The sequence below is a fragment of the Rhinopithecus roxellana genome, chromosome 3, assembly GCF_007565055.1.
Source record: "Rhinopithecus roxellana isolate Shanxi Qingling chromosome 3, ASM756505v1, whole genome shotgun sequence".
NCBI lineage: Eukaryota > Metazoa > Chordata > Mammalia > Primates > Cercopithecidae > Rhinopithecus > Rhinopithecus roxellana.
The window spans coordinates 117,307,997-117,329,689 of record NC_044551.1 but is presented as its reverse complement, the minus strand read 5'-3'; the positions used below and the strand labels follow the sequence as shown (position 1 = coordinate 117,329,689).

Here is a 21,693-nt window from a genome sequence, read left to right as displayed (position 1 = left end):
TAATTCTAAAAGGATAGTTTTAATTGAGGCATATGGGTTTATTTAAACTAACAAATGATTATGTGTCATTATACCATTATAAACAAATCTGATGATCTTAGTGATTTCTTTAAGATTTTTAATCTCTTTGGTATTTGTCTAAGACATCAGGTGTCCAGAATATACTCTGCTGAGAAATCTGTATCAGAGATTGAGAGTTAATATCTATGAGCTATTTTCCACATTGTCTGAAAGTGTTTTTAAATTGTATAGAATATATCTTTCTGAGAAATCTTCATCACATATAAGAGTTGGTATCTGCAAGCTATTTTCTGTGTTGTCTGACAGGTTTTTAAAAAACTAAAATAGCTAAAAAAAAAAAAAAAAGAAAAAAGAAAAAAGAAAAAAAGAAACAGGAAAAATGTGTCAGTTTTAATGGTGCAGATTACCCATATCAGATTGTTACTTGGATTTCAACCAAGACTGAACTAACTAATTAAACAGAAGGCAAACCTTCTTCAAAACCATACAGAGCATTAGTACCAAGCTGAAATTGCAACCTCACTTATCAGGTTGTTTTTGACAGGATGCTTTGTGGTGCAAGTGACAGAACCACAGCTAAACTAACTGGAATAAAGAAGAAACTATAGTTCTAGGGAGCCAGAAAGTCTGAGTGTGCTCTGGCCTTAGGCGTAGCTCAGTGCTGTGTTCAGTGCTCTCAATAGCACTCAGTTTTTCTTGTGTCACTTCTCTGCCCTGTCTGTGTGGTGAGGTCTGCTTTTCTTTCTCTAGGATTCTAGTGTGCAAAATATGAGCCTACGGTCAAAGGGAACCATTTTTTTTTTCCCGTTACAAGAGAGATCTTGCCCATGAATAAAGCTAATCCAGAAGGAAACATTTATAACAAAGTATGTTAATTGGCCAGAGTGTGATATGCATTCACTTTTTGAAAAAGAGGAAAGTTGTGTAAAAACCTGAAGAAAAAGAATTGTTTTTTGTTTAACTCTTTTTTTTTTTTTTTTTTTTTTTTTTGAGACAGTTGAGACAGGGGCTCACTTTGCCACCCAGGCTGGAGTGCAGTGGCACCATCTTAACTCACTGCAGCCTCGACCTCCCAGGCTCAAACCATCCTCCCACTTCAGCCTCCCAAGTAGCTGGGAGTACAGGTGTGTGCTACCACGCCCAGCTAATTTTTCTATTTTTTGTAGAGATGGGGTTTTGCCATGTTGCCCAGGCTGGTCTCAATATTCTGGACTCAGGCGATCTGCTTGTCTTAGCCTCCCAAAGTGCTGGGATTACAGGCGTGAGCCACCGTGCCTGGCCACATTGAACTCTTTTGAAGTGTGCAATTCAGTAGTGTCATCTATATTCATGTGTTGTGCAACACATCTGTAGAACTTTTTTATCTTTCAAAACTGAAACTCCATGCCTGAACAGCAACCCCCCATTTTCTTCTCACTCCAGCCCCTGGAAACTGCCATTCTATTTTCTATTTCTATAATTCTGACTACTTTAGATATGTCTTATAAGTGGAATCATAGAGTATTTGTCTTTTTGTGACTGGCTTATTTCACTTAGTATAATGTCCTCACATTTCATCCATATGGTAGCAAGCAATAAGATTTCAAAAGGAAAGGAAATTTTAAGATTTTTAAAAAGTTACTTTAAAAGGATATTCACAAATATAAAATGCTTTCAGGAAACTTAAGTTTATGACAACTTAAATTTATAACAAACATGGAGAAAGTTGATGGGACTGAAAATAACTTGAAAATGCACTGCTCTCTTACTATCTTTCAAATTCAAATTTATTCAAAATACTGGACTCACCAAGAAAAAAGCCAGCAACAAAAAACACATCTATAGCCTTTGTACTACATGTTTTCAATACTGCTACTAATACATTTGGGGAGGGATTTCCTTCAAAACAAAAAAGAGAGAGAGGCAAGAGACAAATTTTTGTTTTGCATCATTATTTTTTTAATTTAACCTTTTGTTTTGAAATAATTATCAATTCACATACAGTTGTAAAAAATAATACCAGGAGATTCCATGTGTCCTTTATCCAGTTTCTCTCACTGATAACATCTTGCAAAACTATATTCAAGTATCACAACCAGGACATGGATATAATCCACTGATCTTATTCAGATTTTCTTAGTTTTGCAAGTACTCTGTGTATGGGTGTTTGTGTGCATGTATACACACATGGACTTAGTTTCATGCAATTTTATCACACATCGTATAGTGAATTTAAAAGTAGAGTTTATAGATCAGATGTATTTATTATCAAGGTGCTATTATTTTTATAAATCTTAGTAGCAAAATGTTCTTATTTTATATGAAAAATATGCATACATGATATGAAGAACATACCTTATTATTCTTATACCAGATCATTGCTTTAAACAATTCATTCAAGCCAAATACACCTTTTAACATGTTTTCATTCTTTCCATAATTATAGAATGAAATATGTGTTTTTATTTTCCCTCAAATTATTTCTTTTCTTTAATATTGAGAATCAGTATTTTTTTTAAATTTTACCATTATTACCAGAGAAGTAGGGCAAATTTTAGGAATCTTACTGTTAATATCTGCAGACAATAATTGAGGACAAACAATTGTGTTAATTTGAAAATTCACTATTTTACTTAGAATTTTTATATTCACTAGTCTTATAAAAGAAAGATTACTAGTCATTTTCATTAAGGACAATAAGACTCTCCATTTAGTTATGTAACTAAATCATTGAAAATAAAATGGGTTTAAATATTTGCAAAGCAAATTACTGAACCCGAAGGTACATATTCACCATTATATTGTACATGACTTAAATGATTTTTTATTTTCTTATATGCCTTCATAATTTTTCTAATTTGCAGAGTCTTCACTTCCTAGTAAAAGAATGCCTCCTTCATCTCATATCTCCCAAATCCTCCTTCATCTCATATCTAAGAAGAGATACAAACAGATTTTTCCAAGTTAGAGGATCCTTTCTCTTAAAAAAATAATGTAGTGGCATAATGAAAACAAAAAAGCTTTCAGATTGAAGTAACTTCTTTACATATAAGTAAATTAAGGAGAATTTTTTTCCTTCATAGAGAAGACGAAAGATGTTCACAAACAGCTTTACCCGTAATAGTATGGCCTCTTATTTTTCTTTCATTTCAACAGAGATAATTTAGTTTCTTAGTTTTCAATTATGATCTGAAGTCAAATGATAGCTGTTGTAAATATATTTGAATCATTCTCTAAGGCAAATTTAATCAAGACCATTTTCATGTACTCATTTATTCAATACCTACATTAATAATATAAAAACAAATGTCAACAACTACAAAGATAACAACTACAATAATAATAGCTAGTTATATACAATAATAATAACTAAGTGGTTACAATATGCCACATTCTTTTCTAAATGTTTCATATACAAGTACTCATTTAACACTAACAGCCACGCTATGAGGTATATACTATTTATTGTATTTCTTACTTTACAAATAGTTAAACTGAGGCACAAAAAGTTAAAGGATTTGTCCAAGGTCACATGTTTATTAAGTTTTAGAGCCTGGCTCCATCCATGGCATCTGGCTCCAGAATCTAAGCACTTTGTTGCAATGCACATGCATCCCCCCAAATTACAATGAGACATACATGGAAAAGGCCTGTTCGGGATATTTATAGATTTATAAGAGAGAAATGACAAACATCTATAGTACAAGACAGAAGGAGATTGGGGTAATGAAGACATACACTTGGAGGATTTCTGAGTTATTTATAGAATAGAATTTCTCACATGTAGTTGAAAAAGGTGGCAACATTTGTGATGTAATTCAGAGTTAATAGTGTGTTGACAGGATGGAAGAAAGAGAAAACAAGAGGCCTGGCAGGCGACAAGGAGAAGAGATTCTAGGAAGGGTGCCTGGGCTCCTTTAAGTGAGAACAACTAAAGGAAACAGCTCCTTTTTTATCAAGTGTGGGTCCCTTTCTGAAGATACAGGAAAATTTCTAACATAAGTCTCTCGGTTATGGATAATACTTATCAAAATTTATATGTTACACAAATGATTATTTGGTGTAACCTAATTTTTATCAAAGACACATGACATATATATTTGTTTAAAACTTAAGTGATGCTTTGAATTTATAATGCAAATCCAGAGTTTGGATCAAAATGCTAAATTTTGACTTTTTTCAAAATTTTTAAACAATTTTGATTTTCAAAAAAGATTGATGAGGTTGCTTATCAGCTTAAGGAGATATTGGGCTGAGAGGATGGGGTTTTCTAAATATACAGTCATGTCATCTGCAAACAGACAATTTGACTTCCTCTCTTCCTATTTGACTACACTTTATTTCTTTCTTTGGCCTGATTGCCCTGGTCATAACTTCCAATACTATGTTGAATAGGAGTGGTGAGAGAGGGCATCCTTGTGCCAGTTTTCAAAGAGAATGCTTCCAACTTTGCCCATTCAGTATGATATTAGCTGTGAGTTTGTCATAAATAACTCTTATTATTTTGAGATATGTTCCATCAATACGTAGTTATTGAGAGTTTTTAGCATGAAGGGGGGTTGAATTTTATCAAAGGTCTTTTCTGCATCCGTTGAGATAATCCTGTGGTTTTTGCCATCGGTTCTGTTTACGTGATTGGTCACATTTATTGATTTGCATATGTTGAACCAGCCTTGCATCCCAGGGATGAAGCTGACTTGATCATGGTGGATAAGCCTTTTGATGTGCTGCTGGATTTGGTTTATTAGTATTTTATTGAGGATTTTCACATCAATGTTCATCAGGGATATTGGCCTGAAATTTTCTTTTTCTGTTGTATCTGACAGGCTTTGGTATCAGGACGATGCTGGTCTCATAAAATGAGTTAGGGAGGATTCCCTCCATTTCAAGTGTTTGGAATTGTTTCAGAAGGAATGGTACCAGCTCCTCTTTGTGCCTCTGGCAGAATTCGGCTGTGAATCTGTCGGTCCTGGGCTTTTTTAGGTTGGTAGGCTATTAATTACTGCCTCAATTTCAGAACTTGTTATTGGTCTATTCAGGGATTCGACTTCTTCCTGGTTTAGTCTTGGGAGGGTGTATGTGTCCAGGAATTTATCCATTTCTTCTAGAGTTTCCAGTTTATTTGCATAGAGGTGTTTATAGCATTCTCTGATGGTAGTTTGTATTTCTGTGGGATCAGTGGTGATATCCCCTTTATCATGTTTTAATTACATCTATTTGATTCTTCTCTCTTTTCTTCTTTATTAGTCTTGTTAGCTGTCTATCTATTTTGTTCATCTTTTCAAAAAACCAGCTCCTCGATTCATTGATTTTTTGAAGGGCATTTTGTGCTTCTGTAGCCTTCAGTTCCGTTCTGATCTTAGTTATTTCTTGTCTTCTGCTAGCTTTTGAATTTGTTTGTTCTTGCTTCTCTAGTTCTTTTCATTGTGACATTAAGGTGTAGATTTTAGATCTTTTCTGCTTTCTCCTATGGGCATTGAATGCTGTACATTTAACACTGCTATAGCTGTGTCCCAGAGATTCTGGTATGTTGTGCCTTTGTTCTCATTGGTTTCAAAGAACTTATTTGTTTCTGCCTTAATTCTGCTATTTACCCAATAGTCATTTAGGAGAAAAAAATTTTAAAAAGATTGATGAGGTTGCTTATCAGCTTCTGTGTAGTTGTGCAGTTTGAGTGAGTGTCTTAACCCCGAGCTCTAATTTGATTGCACTGTGGTCTGAGAGACTGTTATGATTTGCATTCTTTTGCATTGGCTGAGGAGTGTTTTACTTCCAATTATGTGGTCAATTTTAGAATAAGTGCAATGAGGTGCTGAGAAGAATGTATATTCTGTTGATCTGGGGTGGAGTGTTCCGTATATGTCTATTAGGTCCACTTGGTCCAGAGCTGAGTTCAAGTCCTGAATACACTTGTTAATTTTCTGTCTCATTGATCTGTCTAATATTGACAGTGGGTTGTTAAGTCTCCCACTATTATTGTATGAGAATCTAAGTCTCTTCGTAGGTCTCTAAGAACTTGCTTTATGAATCTGGGTGCTCCTGTATTGGGTGCATATATATTTCAGGTAGTTAGCTCTTCTTGTTTCAGTGATCTCATTACCAATATGTAATGCCCTTCAGCAAAGTCTCAGGATACAAAATCAATGTGCAAAAATCACAAGCATTTCTATACACCAATAATAGAGAACCAAATCATCAGTGAACTCCCATTCACAAATGCTACAAAGAGAATAAAATACCCAGGAATACAACTTACAAGGGATGTAAAGGACCTCTTCAAGGAGAACTACAAACCACTGCTCAAGGAACTAAGAGAGGACACAAACAAATGGAAAAACATTCCATGCTCATGGATAGGAAGAATCAATATAGTGAAAATGGTCACACTGCCAAAAGTAATTTATAGATTCAATGCTATTTGTGTCAAGCTACCATTGACTTTCTTCACAGAATTAGAAAAAACTATGTTAAATTTCATATGGAACCAAAATACAGCCTGTATAGCCAAGAAAATTCTAAGCAAAAATAACAAAGCTGGAGGCATCATGCCACCTGACTTCAAACTATACTACAAGGCCACAGTAACCCAAACAGTATGGTACTGATACCAAAACACATATGTAGACCAATGAAACAGAATAGAGGCCTCAGAAACAACGCCACACATCTACAACCATCTGAGCTTTGACAAACCTGACGAAAACAAGCAATAGGGAAAGAATTTCCTATTAGTAAATGGTGTTGGGAAAACTGGCTAGCCATATGCAGAATACTGAAACTGGACCCCTTCCTTACACCTTATAAATTAACTCAAGATGGATTAAAGATTTAAATGTAAGACCTAAAACCATAGAAACCCTAGAAGAAAACCTAGGCCATACCATTCAGGACATAGGCATAGGAAAAGACTTCATCATTAAACACCAAAAGCAGTGGCAACAAAAGCCAAAACTGACAAATGGGATCTAATTAAACTAAAGAGTTTCTGCACAATAAAAGAAACTGTCATCAGAGAGAACAGACAACCTACAGAATGGGAGAAAATTTTTGCAATCTGTCCATCTGACAAAGGGCTAATATCCAGAATCTATAAGGAACTTAAACAATTTTACAGGAAAAAAACAAACACCCTATCAAAAAGTGGGTGAAGGATATGAACAGACACTTCTTAAAAGAAGACATTTATGCTGCCAACAAACAAACAACAAACAAACAAAAAAGCCCATAGTCACTGGTCATTAGAAAAATGCAAATCAAAACCACAATGAGATATCATCTCACGCAAGTTAGAATGGTGATCAATAAAAAGTCAGGAAACAACAGATTCGGGAGAGGATGTGGAGAAATAGGAATGCTTTTACACTATTGGTGGGAGTGTAAATTAGTTCAACCATTGTGGAAGACAGTGTGGCAAATCTACAAGGTTCTAGAACCATTTGACCCAGCATTGCCATTACTGGTTATATACCCAAAGGATTTTAAATCATTCTACTATAAAGACACATGCACACATATGTTTACTGCAGTACTATTCACAGTAGCAGAGACTTGGAACCAACCCAAATGCCCATCAATGATAGACTGGATAAAGAAAATGTCACACATATACACCATGGAATACTATGCAGCCATAAAAAAGGATGAGTTCATGTCCTTTGCAGGGACATGGATGAAGCTGGAATCTATCATTTTCAGCAAACTGACACAGGAACAGAAAACCAAACACTGCATGTTCTCACTCATAGTGGGAGTTGAACAATGAGAACACATGGACACAGGGAGGGGAACATCACACACCAGGGCCTGTCAAGGAGTGGGGTGCTAGAGGTGGGATAGCATTACGATAAATACCTAATGTAGGTGACAGATTGATGAGTGCAGCAAACCACCATGGCACGTGTATACCTATGCAACATGTATCTGCACATGTATCCCAGAACTTAAAGTATAAAAAAAAGATTGAATTAAAATACTTGTTATTTTGATTATGACATCTCTAATAACTTCCTTGTGTTTTTTCTTCATTTTCCAGTTTTAGTCATTTGCTATTGACTTAGTTAACTTCACTAAGTTAACTAAGTTACACAATCACACATGTATATCCTGTCCTTGACTCCCTATACTTCATATGGGGCACATAATAATTTTTCATACATATATATGAGTATGTATATAGTGTGTATATGTATATATATATTCATTTTTTATATTCTTTACTAACTGCTTCTCCAGATTCACTGGGTTTTCTATCAATTTCATTTTCTGAACAATCCCTTCCTTTTGCCTTCTGACCTGCTGGAATATCTGTTGGTTGCCCTTTATGTTCCTGTTTGCACCATGTCTTCTCTTTCCTGATTTTCTCTCTGCTTGGGAATAACAAAGCTATTAATAGTTCTCTGCGAAATGAGCTTGAAAGATAGTTCTTTGAGGTATAGCAATGACCTTATTTTCTCCTAACACTTCATTGATGTCTTGTTTAGCTATAGAATTCTGGTTTGAAGCCATTTTCATCATATTTTGAAATGACTATTTCATTACTTTTTGTACTTCCAGTTTTCATTGAGAAGTCTATAGACATACTGCTTTTTGAGCCTTTTATCACTATCCTCCCAGGAGGCATCTAACATATCCTCTGCCTCAAGGCTCTAAAATTTCACAGGGGTATGCTTCATATGGGTCTAATTTAATCGGATTTAGCTTTTATAGAATAAGCCCTTTGAATTTGGAAACTCAAACCCTTCATCTGTTGCATTTTGTGGAAATTTTCTTGAATTATTTTGTTGATAGCTTTTCCTCTCTGTTTCTCTGCTCACTCATTCTGGAACTACTGTTATTTGGATATTGGATCTCCTGAACTCTTCTTGTAATTCTTAAAACTTTTCCCACATATTTTTCAGTTTTTGTCTTTTTGCTTAACTTTCTAGGAAATTTTATTACCTTTTTTTTCCAACTCTTGTTTTGCATTTTAAAATTTGTTATATTTTAATTTTGATGCATTTTATGTTTTGGGTTTTCTACATTTGCACTTGATATGTGTGATTATATGTGGATAGATATAATAAAACATATATAAACATGGATAAATATGGATATACTTGTGGTCTTTTGTTTTGTTTTTTGTTTGTTTTGTTTTTGTTTTTTTTGAGACAGAGTCTTGCTCTGTCACCCAGGCTGGAGTGCAGTGGCGGGATCTCAGCTCACTGCAAGCTCCGCCTCCCGGGTTCATGCCATTCTCCCACCTCAGCCTCCCTAATAGCTAGGACTGCAGGCGCCCGCCACCTCACCCGGCTAATTTTTTGTATTTTTAGTGGAGATGGGGTTTTACCGTGTTAGCCAGGATGGTCTCGATTTCCTGACCTCATGATCCGCCCATCTCGGCCTTCCAAGGCGCTGGGATTACAGGCGTGAGCCACGGCGCCCGGTCATGGTCTGGTTTTATGTTCTCAGTATCTTCCCTCACTTTTCTGAAGATAGTAATTCAATATATGTTTTTTTATCTTCTTCTACCTGAGTATTCTTAATTTCTGTAGAGATGGCTTCTATGCTTATAAACTGCTCAAGATTGAGCATAAGGGTTGACAATCTGATGAGAAACTTTGAAAAAGTGACTTGGTTTTGTTAACAGTGACAAGGATATCCCTTAATTCAGAGACGATGGAAAATGAATATTAAGTTTGTTAATACTACTTTTTTGCTCGGAGAGGGTCACACAATCTGATTATTTTCACTCTACAAAATTTTACTTCTATTTCTGGAGGTTCCAATAAGGGTTTCTAAGATTCAGTTCAAGTTTATTCTTGGCTTTGCCCATTGCAAGTCTACAATCAGTAGTTCTACACTTTGCTAAATCTATTACCACTTATCTGTGTGCGGTCAACTTCCACAATTATAGTGTCCTCCCCTTCTTTTATTCCCTAAGTTTTTGTGTATACCTTTAAAGAATCACTTTATTACTGTCCTCATTGAGTTCAGTAAATAGTAAATGTGGAAATTACTGTTAAATCTTCCACTTTTATTCAGAAGTCGACTCGAACCTTTTATCTACCTTCCAAAGGATTTTGTTCTTTTATTGAACATTCCGGGTTGATTTTATCTGGCACACACTGTAAGACGTACATTTAATATAGATACTATACTCCTTTTATTTCAATAACAGTTTCTTACATTGTATCTTTATGTCTTCTGTTTTATTTTTTTTTCAGTCACTCTAAGTATGTTTTTGGCTTTTCTTAGCCTACCCTCCTATCAGTATGATTTCTCTTTCAACTGTCATTAACTCTTTATTTCTATTTAATTTTCTTTAGTTTCCTAATTTCTGCCCTTCTATCCCTTAATAATAGCTTTCCACAGTGTCTGTTTTTTTCTGATTTTATTTTCATGCCTGTGATAGACTTTATTTTTAATTATTTCTTTATTTCTTTGTTCTTTGAGCTGACATTTCATCTTAGCATCACATCCCTGAGATCTTATATTTCTGCTTTGTTGTTTATGAAGATAGAGGCAGATGCTTCATACGTTTTCAAAAACAGGTGCCTAATGTTTTTCTCAATTTCATGGCTTGTTTTCTGGGGAGAAAAGGCAGTGGTAGTTTTTCATCTAATTTTTTTTGATACTTCATGTCAGTGTTACACTCTTTTTCTTTTTTAGATAAATGACTCATCTCTGAAAAACATTGCATTATTCCTGGACAAGCTATTCACCATAGATTTATTTTGGTAGGAGTGTTTGCTATAATTCTTGGCTTGCTGATTTCCGCAAAGAAAAGATACAGATTTTCTCTGCTGCTTCAGATTAAACCTGCTTCATGAAACTAGGGTTTAAGTATTTAATTCTTTCTGTACCTCGTGTCTTTTCTACTTCTCTGAAACCAAATGTTGCCATCAGGGTTTATTTTGCCTGCCCAGCTCACCTGAGTTCCTGAACTTGGAGTTGTAAATGTAGAGTACGTTTTAGGCCCTACATTTTCAGACAGTGTATTTTCTTGGTGCTGTCTGAGATCTACTATCCTTGAACCCTTTGGGCACTGACATTGATCTACTTAGCCTCTTATTTCCACCTGTTTCCGAATGATCTTGCCCAACCTCAGAAGCTTTTGGAAATTCCAAAAATATTTTGGTGACTAAAGGTATTTTGGTGACTATGTATTATTCCATCTCTTTGTTTTTAAAGCTAGAGTTAGCGCTATTTTATTTTTAGCATTCCCTATTGTTTTCTAAATAGCCTCATCAATGTATAATTTACATTCCACAAAATTTTCTCCTTATATGTACTACATTTTACTGATATTTGATAAGTTTATACAGTTATACAATCATTACCACAATCTAGTTTTACAAATTTCCATTGCTCCAGAAGTTACCTTGTGCCTGTTAGTAATCATCTCCTAACTGTTTTGTTTTTGTTTTTGTTCTTTTTTTAAGATTTTGAAGTTTCTCATTTAAGACTGGGCATGGTGCCTCATGCCTGTAATCCCAGACCTTGGGAGGCTGCGGTGGGAGGATGACTTGGGCCAAGAAGTCCAAGACCAGCCTAGGCAACATAGTGAGACCCAACTCTACAAAAAAAAATTGAAAAATTAGCCAGGTGTAGTGGCATGCTACTCAGGAGGCTGAGGTGGGAGAATTGCTTGAGCCCAGGAGCACTGCAATGAGCAGAGATCAGGCCACTGCATTCCAGCCTGGGCGACAGAGTGAAAGCCCATCTCAAGAAAACAAACAAACAAAAAAAACACAAAAAGTTTCTCATTTATATAGCTATGATCATTTCAGAAACGACCTATGCTATGTTTTCATTATTAATAATTCTAAGAGGGGTAATGAAAGTTTAATACGGTAGAAGAGTAAATAATTCAACATACAACTACCTCTTGGCATTTATTCTTCTTTTGTTAGGTTTTTTATAGAAGATTTTCCTAGAGCCTCTCAGATAATCTTTCTCAGAGGGTGAGATCATGTGTGATACACTTAAAGCACTGGGGTCAGTTGGGACACACTGGTGTTCATTGCTGCTGTGATTTTGTTGTTGTGAAATGATTTTTCTTTGCAGTGTAATGTTCTGGAGGTTCCATGAAATCAACTGATAATTCTTTAAAGGGAAGGAAGCCAGCTTAAACTAGAGGTTCTTAATTATTTCAAGCAAATTAATATAATTTTTAAAATAAATTTTACACACTTTTTTCTTAGAACAATTTTGCTACATTCAAAATGTATCATGATCTATAGCAAAACTGAAAATCATGAGAATTCTAGTTTTAATTTTATTCTCATCACTCTCAGTAGACACTTGGTTGAATAATTCTGTTTCCATGAATTGTAGTTTTCTGAAATCCCCACAATAATTTGTGTTTCTCATAGTAAGGCACCTAAATGGCATGCTAGATGCCTTGAAATACTGAGTATGTGGCCAAATCTATAATTATTCCCATGCATTTCCATAAACGAACACAGATGAATTAAGTGAACTAAAGGGTGTGAATCTCATTCTCTGAAGACTCTTAGCTAAAAAGAACAATCTCAGAAGGAGGTTTGTTAAAATGCTATTTACACACAGTTATCATTTATTGAGTGCTTTCTATTTGCCAGACACAATGCTAAGCACTTTATATAGTTCTTTTAATTTAATAATGCTTCAATCTCCTTTGAGATATTTGACATTTTCCCATTTTATAGACAAGGAGACTGAGATTTAGAGTGGAGGCTTAGAAATGGGGAGGCAAGTATTCAAATCCATACCCTGATTCCATAGCCAAGTTTTTAAACATTCTCCTTTTTATCCTGTATAAATTGGACATCCCTCTATAGCAAATTTGAATATGCTCTATGATTCTTAATGGCAAATAACATAAATTCAGGATGCGCTTATCATTTCTACCTAGAGTATGTATGAATGCACTGCTTTTAAAGATTGTCCTGGCTGGACGCGGTAGCTCGCGCCTGTAATCCCAGCACTTTGGGAGGCCAAGGCGGGCAGATCACGAGGTCAGCAGATCGAGACCATCCTGGCTAACATGGTGAAACCCCGTCTCTACTAAAAATACAAAAAATTAGCCGGGCATGGTGGCGGGCACCTGTAGTCCCAGCTACTAGGGAGGCTGAGGCAGGAGAATTGGCATGAATCCGGGAGGTGGAGCTTGCAGTGAGCCGAGATGGCACCACTGCACTCCAGCCTGGGCGACACAGCGAGACTCCATCTCAAACCAAAAAATCATCCCTACCACTGTCTTTCCTCACTTATGATATTTATGCAAAGGAATATGTTGGCAACATAAGCACCATATAGACATATTGGGCAGAAATGATGATGTAAGTTACTTAGACATTTTAATACTAAAATATTATTTATTTTATAACATAATGTCATTTTTATCAAATTGTGCAGGATTAATCACTTCAATATCACTAAAGGAGCTGGGCAAGCTTGCAATTTAACAGCTCACTCCTGAGCAATTTTTAAAATTTAATTTAGCATTTCTCCTTTTCTTAGTAATGTAAAGCATGCCCTAAGAAAGAATAGTTTCAGAGAGCCAATATTCTTTAGAGATGGTATAATTAGTAATTTATACATGATCAGAATTTGTTTTACCTTCCTACATAGAAAGAAGAAAATCCTTGGGATGTTACATAGTGTAAAATATTGAAGCAATTTTAGGTAAAACGTATTAATACTACACAAATTGAGATATATAGCCCACTGAAAATTATGGATATAATTTGATTTAACATTGATCAAAAGTTTCATATAAAAGTTGTCATGTGTTTTCAGAAAAAAAAAAAAATTGTATGCAACCAAGCTATTGCATCTTAAATCAAGTCCAAAATCTTTCTCAAAGTATCTACTGTTATGTTCTTCAAAGGCAAATGATGTTTGTTTATCTGTTAGTAAAAATTTGTCCAAGTTTAGAAAATGGATCAGGTGAAATACCGTGGGTAAAGAATCTGCCATGGTATTAGTCATCTCCCTTTTAAGTCACCGTCTCTGGGAAAATCTCTCTGGTATCTTCTCTCTCTCTCTCTCTCTCTCTCTCTCTCTCTCTCTCTCTCTCTCTCTCTCTCTCTCTCTCTCTTTCTATCTCACTGTCTCTCTCTCCAGGCCCACATATCCACACACATTTATGAACATACATATATATGCATACTTTCAAAATAAATCCTGCATTAATTGGAGTATGGCAGATAAGTATATCTTAAGCAGCAGTTCAGTGAATGTTCACACCTTAAATGCACACATATGACCACTACCTGGATAAATAAAAGAACATTACCAGCACTCCAGAAGCTTCCCTCTCTCTCTTTTTTTTTTTTTAGATTTCCCAGACTGCGTGGATTTATTTTTATGTATATAGTTCTGACATTTCTTTTTTTTATTATTATTATACTTTAAGTTCTAGGGTACATGTGCACAACGTGCAGGTTTGTTACATATGTATACATGTACCATGTTGGTGTGCCGTACCCATTAACTCGTCATTTACGTTAGGTATATCTCCTAACGCTATCCCTCCCCCCTACCCCTGCCCCATGACAGGCCTCGGTGTGTGATGTTCCCCTTCCTGTGTCCAAGTGTTCTCATTGTTCAATTCCCACCTATGAGTGAGAACATGCAATATTTTGCTTTTTGTCCTTAAGATAGTTTGCTGAGAATGGTGGTTTCCAGCTTCATCCATGTCCCTACAAAGGACATGAACTCATCCTTTTTTATGGCTGCGTAGTATTACATGGTGTATATGTGTGACGTTTTCTTTATCCAATCTATCGTTGATGGACTTTGGGTTGGTTCCAAGTCTTTGCTATTGTGAATAGTGCCACAATAAACGTATGTGTGCATGTGTCTTTATAGCAGCATGATTTATAATCCTTTGGGTATATACTCAGTAATGGGATGACTGGGTTAAATGGTACTTGTAGTTCTAGATCCTTGAGGAATTGCCACACTTCTTCCACAATGGTTGAACTAGTTTATAGTCCCACCAACAGTGTAAAAGTGTTCCTATTTTTCCACATCCTCTCCAGCACCTGTTGCTTCCTGACTTTTTAATGATCACCGTTCTAACTGTTGTGAGATGGTATCTCATTGTGGTTTTGATTTGCGTTTCTCTGATGGCCAGTGACGATGAGCATTTTTTCATGTGTCTGTTGGCTGCATAAGTGTCTTCTTTTAAGAAGTGTCTGTTCATATTATTCACCCACTTTTTGATAGTTTTTTTTTCCTTGTAAATTTTTTTGAGTTCTTTGTAGATTCTGGATATTAGCCCTTTGTCAGATGAGTAGACTGCAAAATTTTTCTCCTATTCTGTAGGTTGCCTGTTCACTCTGATGGTAGTTTCTCTTGCTGTGCAGAAGCTCTTTAGTTTAATTAGGTTCCATTTGTCAATTTTGGCTTTCGTTGCCATTTCTTTTGGTGTTTTAGACATGAAGTCCTTCACAGCCAATATCATACTTAATGGGCAAAAACAGAAAACATTTCCTTTGAAAACTGGCACAAGACAGGGATTCCCTCTCTCACCACTCCAATTCAACATAATGTTGGAAGTCCTGGCCACGGCAGTCAGGCAGGAGAAAGAAATAAAGGGTATTCAATTAGGAAAAGAGAAAGTCAAATTGTCCCTGTTTGCAGATGACATGATTGTATATTTAGAAAACCCATTTGCAGATGACAGGATTGTATATTTAGAAAACCCCATTCTCTTAACCAAAATCTCCTTAAGCTGATAAGCAACTTCAACAAAGTCTCAGCATACAAAATCAATGTGCAAAAATCACACAAGCTTTCTTATACGCCAATAACAGACAAACAGAGAGTGAAATCATTAGTAAACTCCCATTTACAATTGCTTCAAAGAGAATAAAATACCTAGGAATCCAACTTACAAGGGATGTGAAGGACCTCTTCAAGGAGAACTACAAACCCTCTTCTTGATTCTTGATCATTATTCCAACAGCAAACCGTACAGGTTAGCTTACCTGTTTCTGAATTTCACATAAATGGAATCATACAAAGTGTATTATTTTGTTATATGGCTTCTTTCATTTGTTTGTGAGATTCATCCATGTTGTGAGTAGTATTTCAAGTATTTAATTGACGTATTGTTTTTCATTACATGAATATACTACATTTATTCTGTTCTTGATGTAAATTTAGGTTATTTTCAGTTTTGGAGTATGAATAATGCAGCTATAAAAATTCTTCTATATATGTAGGTGTATGTATGTATTTATATATGTATTTCTATTGGGCATATATCTAAGAACTACTGAGTCATAGGGAATATGTATGTTCATTTTAGTTGATACGCGTTTTCTCAGTGATAGAACCAAGTTACATTCTCACTAGCAGTGTAAGAGAGTTCCAAATCTTCCAGTGCCTTGACAATGCATGGTATTGTCTATCTGTTTAGCTTTAGCCATTTTTTTGTGGATCCATCATGTTATCCCGTTGTCATTTTAAGTTGCTTTACTTTGATGATGAATAAAGTAGAGAATGTTTTTATGTCTGTTGAGTATTTGCATACTCCTTTGTGAAGTACTCTTTCAAGTTTTCTTTCCCATTTTTCTGTTAGGTTTGTCCTTCCTTTTTTCCTTATTTGTACGAGTTTATTATATATTCTGGGAACTGGTTCTTTTTCATAAAATCTATGGAAATTTTTTTCGCCAGCTCTGTAATTGCCTTTTTAAATTTTTCTAATGGTGTTTTTAAAGAACAAAGTTCTTAATTTTAACATAATGCAAGGTATTAGTCTGTTTTAATGGTTAGTGCCTTATGCCCTATTTACAAAATCTTCACCTACCCTAAAGTCATGCAGATATTTTCATGTAAGTTTTAGAAACTTTTTAAAGCCTTTTTCTAAAATAAACCTTTATATTTACATCAACAGGTCATCCATTGTAGGATGTAGGAGATCAGTTTTTACTTTTTTCCCTTATATGAATAGCCAACTGATCTTTTAATTACTTAAAAGACCACCCTTTCTCCAAACTGTAAGCTCTATCTTATATTTCTATTACTTTGCTAAATTATTTCAAGTCTCTTCTTCCTACGTTTTTCACAAATCTCTTTTTATGCTTCTTGCAATATGTTTATCAATGATTTTATTTTTTTCTCCCTTTTATCTTTAGCTCTGCCACTTTACATTTTATCTTTTTTAAGCTTATTTGTCTATTAAATGAGTCAGTTTTTTGAAGAGGCTGTTTTATTTTTAATTTGTGTACAATTTGTACCTGCTTCTGATGAGTATTCTTAAGTTTGCAGTATTTCTTTCTTCTTATTCATCAGTATATTTGTAGACATCTCATGATGCTGCTGCCCTTTTTTCTTCCTTTTCACCTCTTTCTCCTCATCCCATCTTTTTTCTTCTTTTTCTTCTTCATAATCACTTATCTGGAGTGGGCATAATGGAGGTATCTTAATTGACTGGCAGAAAAGGAAGAATCAGCTGGTGGTTTGAACTTTGTCCTCATAACTACATTTTTTTTTTTCATTTTTGTTTCTGCCTGAACTAGCGAATTTGTCCTAGACTAGCAGAAACCCTTTTTGTTTCATAAGGATGTTAAGCACGTCTATTTTGGATATGATACTTTACATCAGGAGTGTAGATCAGTATAGTTTCTGTTTCACCTTATCTTACCAAGAACTTACTCTGTAAAAGTAGTATATCAGGATGCTAAATGAAATTTAAGACTCCCCTGGCAAATAACCTCTTATTGTCATTCCAAACAACAGGTCACTGGTTTTCCTCCTTAGGGTGAATTCCTTATTTTGGAAGACTCATGCTGTGTCCATTCTGACTTTCTGCTTCTCCATGATCTGTTATGGGATTATGGATATAGTCAATTCTTGTTTTATGTATAGCTAGAGGTTCATTTGCAATATTTGAGCCTATGAACCTGACATTTATGCTCTCACTCGTATATAGAAATCAAAAAGTTAATTTCATAGGACTAGAGAGTGGAATGTTGGTTACCAGGGGCTGAGTCAGCTGGAGAGAGGGGTTGGGGAGATTTTTGACAGATGATACCACATTTCAGTTAGATAGGAGGAATAAATTCAAGTGATCTCTTGAATAACATGATCACTATAGTTAATAACAATATATTGTATACTTTAAAATGCTGAAAAAATAGGTGATAAATGTTCTCACCACAATAATAACTATGTGGGGTAATGAATACATCAATTAGCTAGATTTACTCATCTCACTATATATATATATACTTTTTTGAAGTATATATATACTTTGAAGTATATATATATATACTTCAAAACATGTGGTACATGATAAGTACATGGAATTTCATCTACCAATTACAAATAATTAAACTATTTTAATTTTAAAAAATATAAATATTATAAACCATTTTCTTATGAAATACCATACCAAAAATGTGTTAACTATTTTCATTTAGATGCTTTAGTTTGTTGCTGGTTTTCTTTTTAAATAAATCTTTTAAAATTAATCCTGATTTTTTTTATTTTACTTTTCAGATGCAACAACTGTTCCATGAAAATTATGAACACAATCGGAAGGGTTACATCCAAGACCTTCACAATAGCAAAATCCATGCAGCCATAACACTTCATCCCAACAAAAGACCTGCATACCAATACAGGCTGCATAATTACATGCTCAGCCGCAAAATTTCTGAACTTCGCTACCGCACCATCCAGCTCCACAGGGAGAGCGCCCTGATGAGCAAGCTCAGTAACACAGAAGTGAGCAAAGAGGACCAGCAGCTGGGAGTGATACCTTCTTTCAACCACTTCCAGCCTCGGGAGAGAAATGAAGTGATAGAATGGGAGTTCCTGACAGGGAAGCTCCTATACTCAGCAGCTGAGAACCAGCCCCCTCGACAGAGCCTCAGTAGCATTTTAAGAACAGCACTGGATGACACTGTCCTACAGGTAATGGAGATGATCAACGAGAATGCCAAGAGCAGAGGACGTCTCATTGACTTCAAGGAAATTCAGTATGGCTACCGCAGAGTTAACCCCATGCACGGGGTGGAGTACATTTTGGATTTGCTCCTTTTATACAAAAGACACAAGGGAAGGAAACTGACTGTGCCAGTGAGACGTCATGCCTATCTTCAGCAGTTGTTCAGCAAGCCTTTCTTCAAAGAAACCGAAGAGCTAGATGTCAACAGTCTTGTGGAGAGTATTAACAGTGAAACTCAATCATTCTCCTTTATATCTAATTCTTTAAAGATATTATCTTCTTTTCAAGGTGCCAAAGAAATGGGAGGGCACAATGAAAAGAAAATACACATTCTCGTTCCTCTCATCGGAAGATATGACATTTTCTTGAGATTCATGGAGAACTTTGAAAACATGTGTCTTATCCCAAAGCAGAATGTAAAGTTGGTCATTATCCTTTTCAGTAGGGATTCTGGCCAAGATTCCAGCAAGCATATTGAGCTGATAAAAGGATACCAGAACAAATACCCCAAAGCAGAAATGACCCTGATCCCAATGAAGGGAGAGTTTTCCAGAGGTCTTGGTCTTGAAATGGCTTCTGCCCAGTTTGACAACGACACTTTGCTGCTATTTTGTGATGTTGACTTGATCTTCAGAGGAGACTTTCTCCAACGATGTAGAGACAATACAATTCAGGGACAACAGGTGTACTATCCCATCATATTTAGCCAGTATGACCCAAAGGTAACAAATAGGGGAAATCCTCCCACTGATGATTACTTTGTATTCTCAAAAAAGACTGGATTTTGGAGAGACTATGGATATGGAATCACCTGTATTTACAAAAGTGATCTTCTAGGTGCAGGTGGATTTGATACCTCAATACAAGGCTGGGGACTAGAAGATGTAGATCTCTACAATAAAGTCATTCTATCTGGCTTAAGGCCCTTTAGAAGTCAAGAAGTAGGAGTGGTGCATATTTTCCATCCAGTTCATTGTGATCCTAACTTGGACCCTAAGCAGTATAAGATGTGCTTAGGATCCAAGGCAAGTACTTTTGCCTCAACCATGCAACTGGCTGAACTCTGGCTAGAAAAACATTTGGGTGTCAGGTACAATCGAACTCTCTCCTGACAGTCCAGGCAACACATTTTGCCTTTTTAAAGGGGAGTTTACCTCATTGTTGGTTGTTGTTATTTTTATTTTATTGTTATTTTTATTATTATTATTGTAATAATTTTATTTTGTTATCCTGGTCTTAAACTACTCTTGGTTGTCTTCCTAAGGGTGTTTTTTGACCTCAAGCAAGAAGAGTCTGCAGTTCACTGATGTTTCAGATTTCTACTGAAGTCAATATGTGTTATTACTTTTATATATCTTTATTTGAGATTGAGTTAAATCATGGCAATCAAATGACTTTTGAAACTCATTCATCACAAGAGACAGCTTAGAAGAATGTTCTCTTTGGGCTTAAAGATGCAATATCGACTTTTATTTGGTTTCTCAAATTCAATGTGATACAAATATTTACTGGTGAAAGGTACCACAAAAGTGCTTTATGCTTCCTATGGGGAAGGGACTCTGTAACATAAACTTGAGTTTTGTAATTTATACAAGGACTTAAATATATAGACAATAATTTTCTTCATCTTTAGAATTTTTAAAGTAAATGAACACCTATGATTGTATGTTTATTTTTTAAAAAAAGTTTTAAAAATTGAGGAGTTTTGTTCCACAAGCAACCGGTACTGGCTACCCTGGTCTTATGACAATTATGACCTCCTCACAACTGTCTGCTATAAATGCGAATGAACTTTATTTTCTCAAGGAAATATGATTTAATTAAATATTCATGTACATTTTAGAAGCTTTATGAAATAATGTCCTTCATTTGCTGGCAAGAAGATAAAATATGACAGAACCTGTTTATTTAAAATAAAACACAGGTATAGCAGTATTCTTTTTCAAAAATGCCGACAAGGGTTTGTTGTTTCCTTTTAGTCATACTTGATACGTTTCTGTTCATATTCACCAAAATATGCTTGCTGAGCAGGCTTGAAAAGTTAACAAGGGATTATGGTATGCTGTTTGTATTATTATCCTGGAAAACCTAACCTTCATAGCTGATTAACTGAGCAATTTCTTTTTTTTTTTTTTTTTTTTTTTTTTTTTTTGAGATGGAGTCTCGCTCTGTCGCCCGGGCTGGAGTGCAGTGGCGTGATCTCAGCTCACTGCAAGCTCCGCCTCCCGGGTTTATGCCATTCTCCTGCCTCAGCCTCCCGAGTAGCTGGGACTACAGGCGCCCGCCAACTCGTTCGGGTAGTTTTTCGTGTTTTTTAGTAGAGATGGGGTTTCACTGTGTTAGCCAGGATGGTCTCGATCTCCTGACCTCGTGATCCGCCCGTCTCGGCCTCCCAAAGTGCTAGGATTACAGGCTTGAGCCACCGCTCCCCGGCCGAGCAATTTCTTTACTCAATAATTTACGATCTAGGAGAAACCTCCTTCCTCAATCTCTTCAGCTTTGGGATCAAGCGAACCCAACAACAGCTCAAAACTTGCCTTTAATAGGGGTTGGTAGGTCTCTCAAAAATCACTGGGGAAATGATTAATATCACATCAATTTTATAATTATTAAAAACACATCAGGAAATATCTCATTTAGCTTTACATATCATTCTTTCTTTGACCTGGATCAGTGGTGTCCAGTTTCTAGAAAAGCGTAATTGGGTTAAAGAAGTATAAGAGAAAATGAACATCCATGCAAAGGAGTGTCATTAAGGCATATTG

At 35.6% G+C, this 21,693-nt stretch overlaps 1 protein-coding gene across 2 annotated transcripts in view; it reads left to right on the top strand.

Moving 5' to 3' along the window:
• Positions 1-20,877, top strand: part of CHSY3 (chondroitin sulfate synthase 3) — a 291,038-nt gene extending 270,161 nt beyond the window's left edge. Inside the window, exon 3 of one of the 2 annotated variants that reach the window (XM_010381565.2) lies at positions 18,478-20,877. In XM_010381565.2, the coding sequence (XP_010379867.1) occupies positions 18,478-20,040 (1,563 nt within the window). In that variant the 3' untranslated portion in view covers positions 20,041-20,877. The remainder of the gene's footprint in view (positions 1-18,477) is intronic. The other variant, XM_030927993.1, reaches the window with a different exon arrangement.
• The last annotated feature ends 816 nt before the right edge of the window (positions 20,878-21,693 follow it).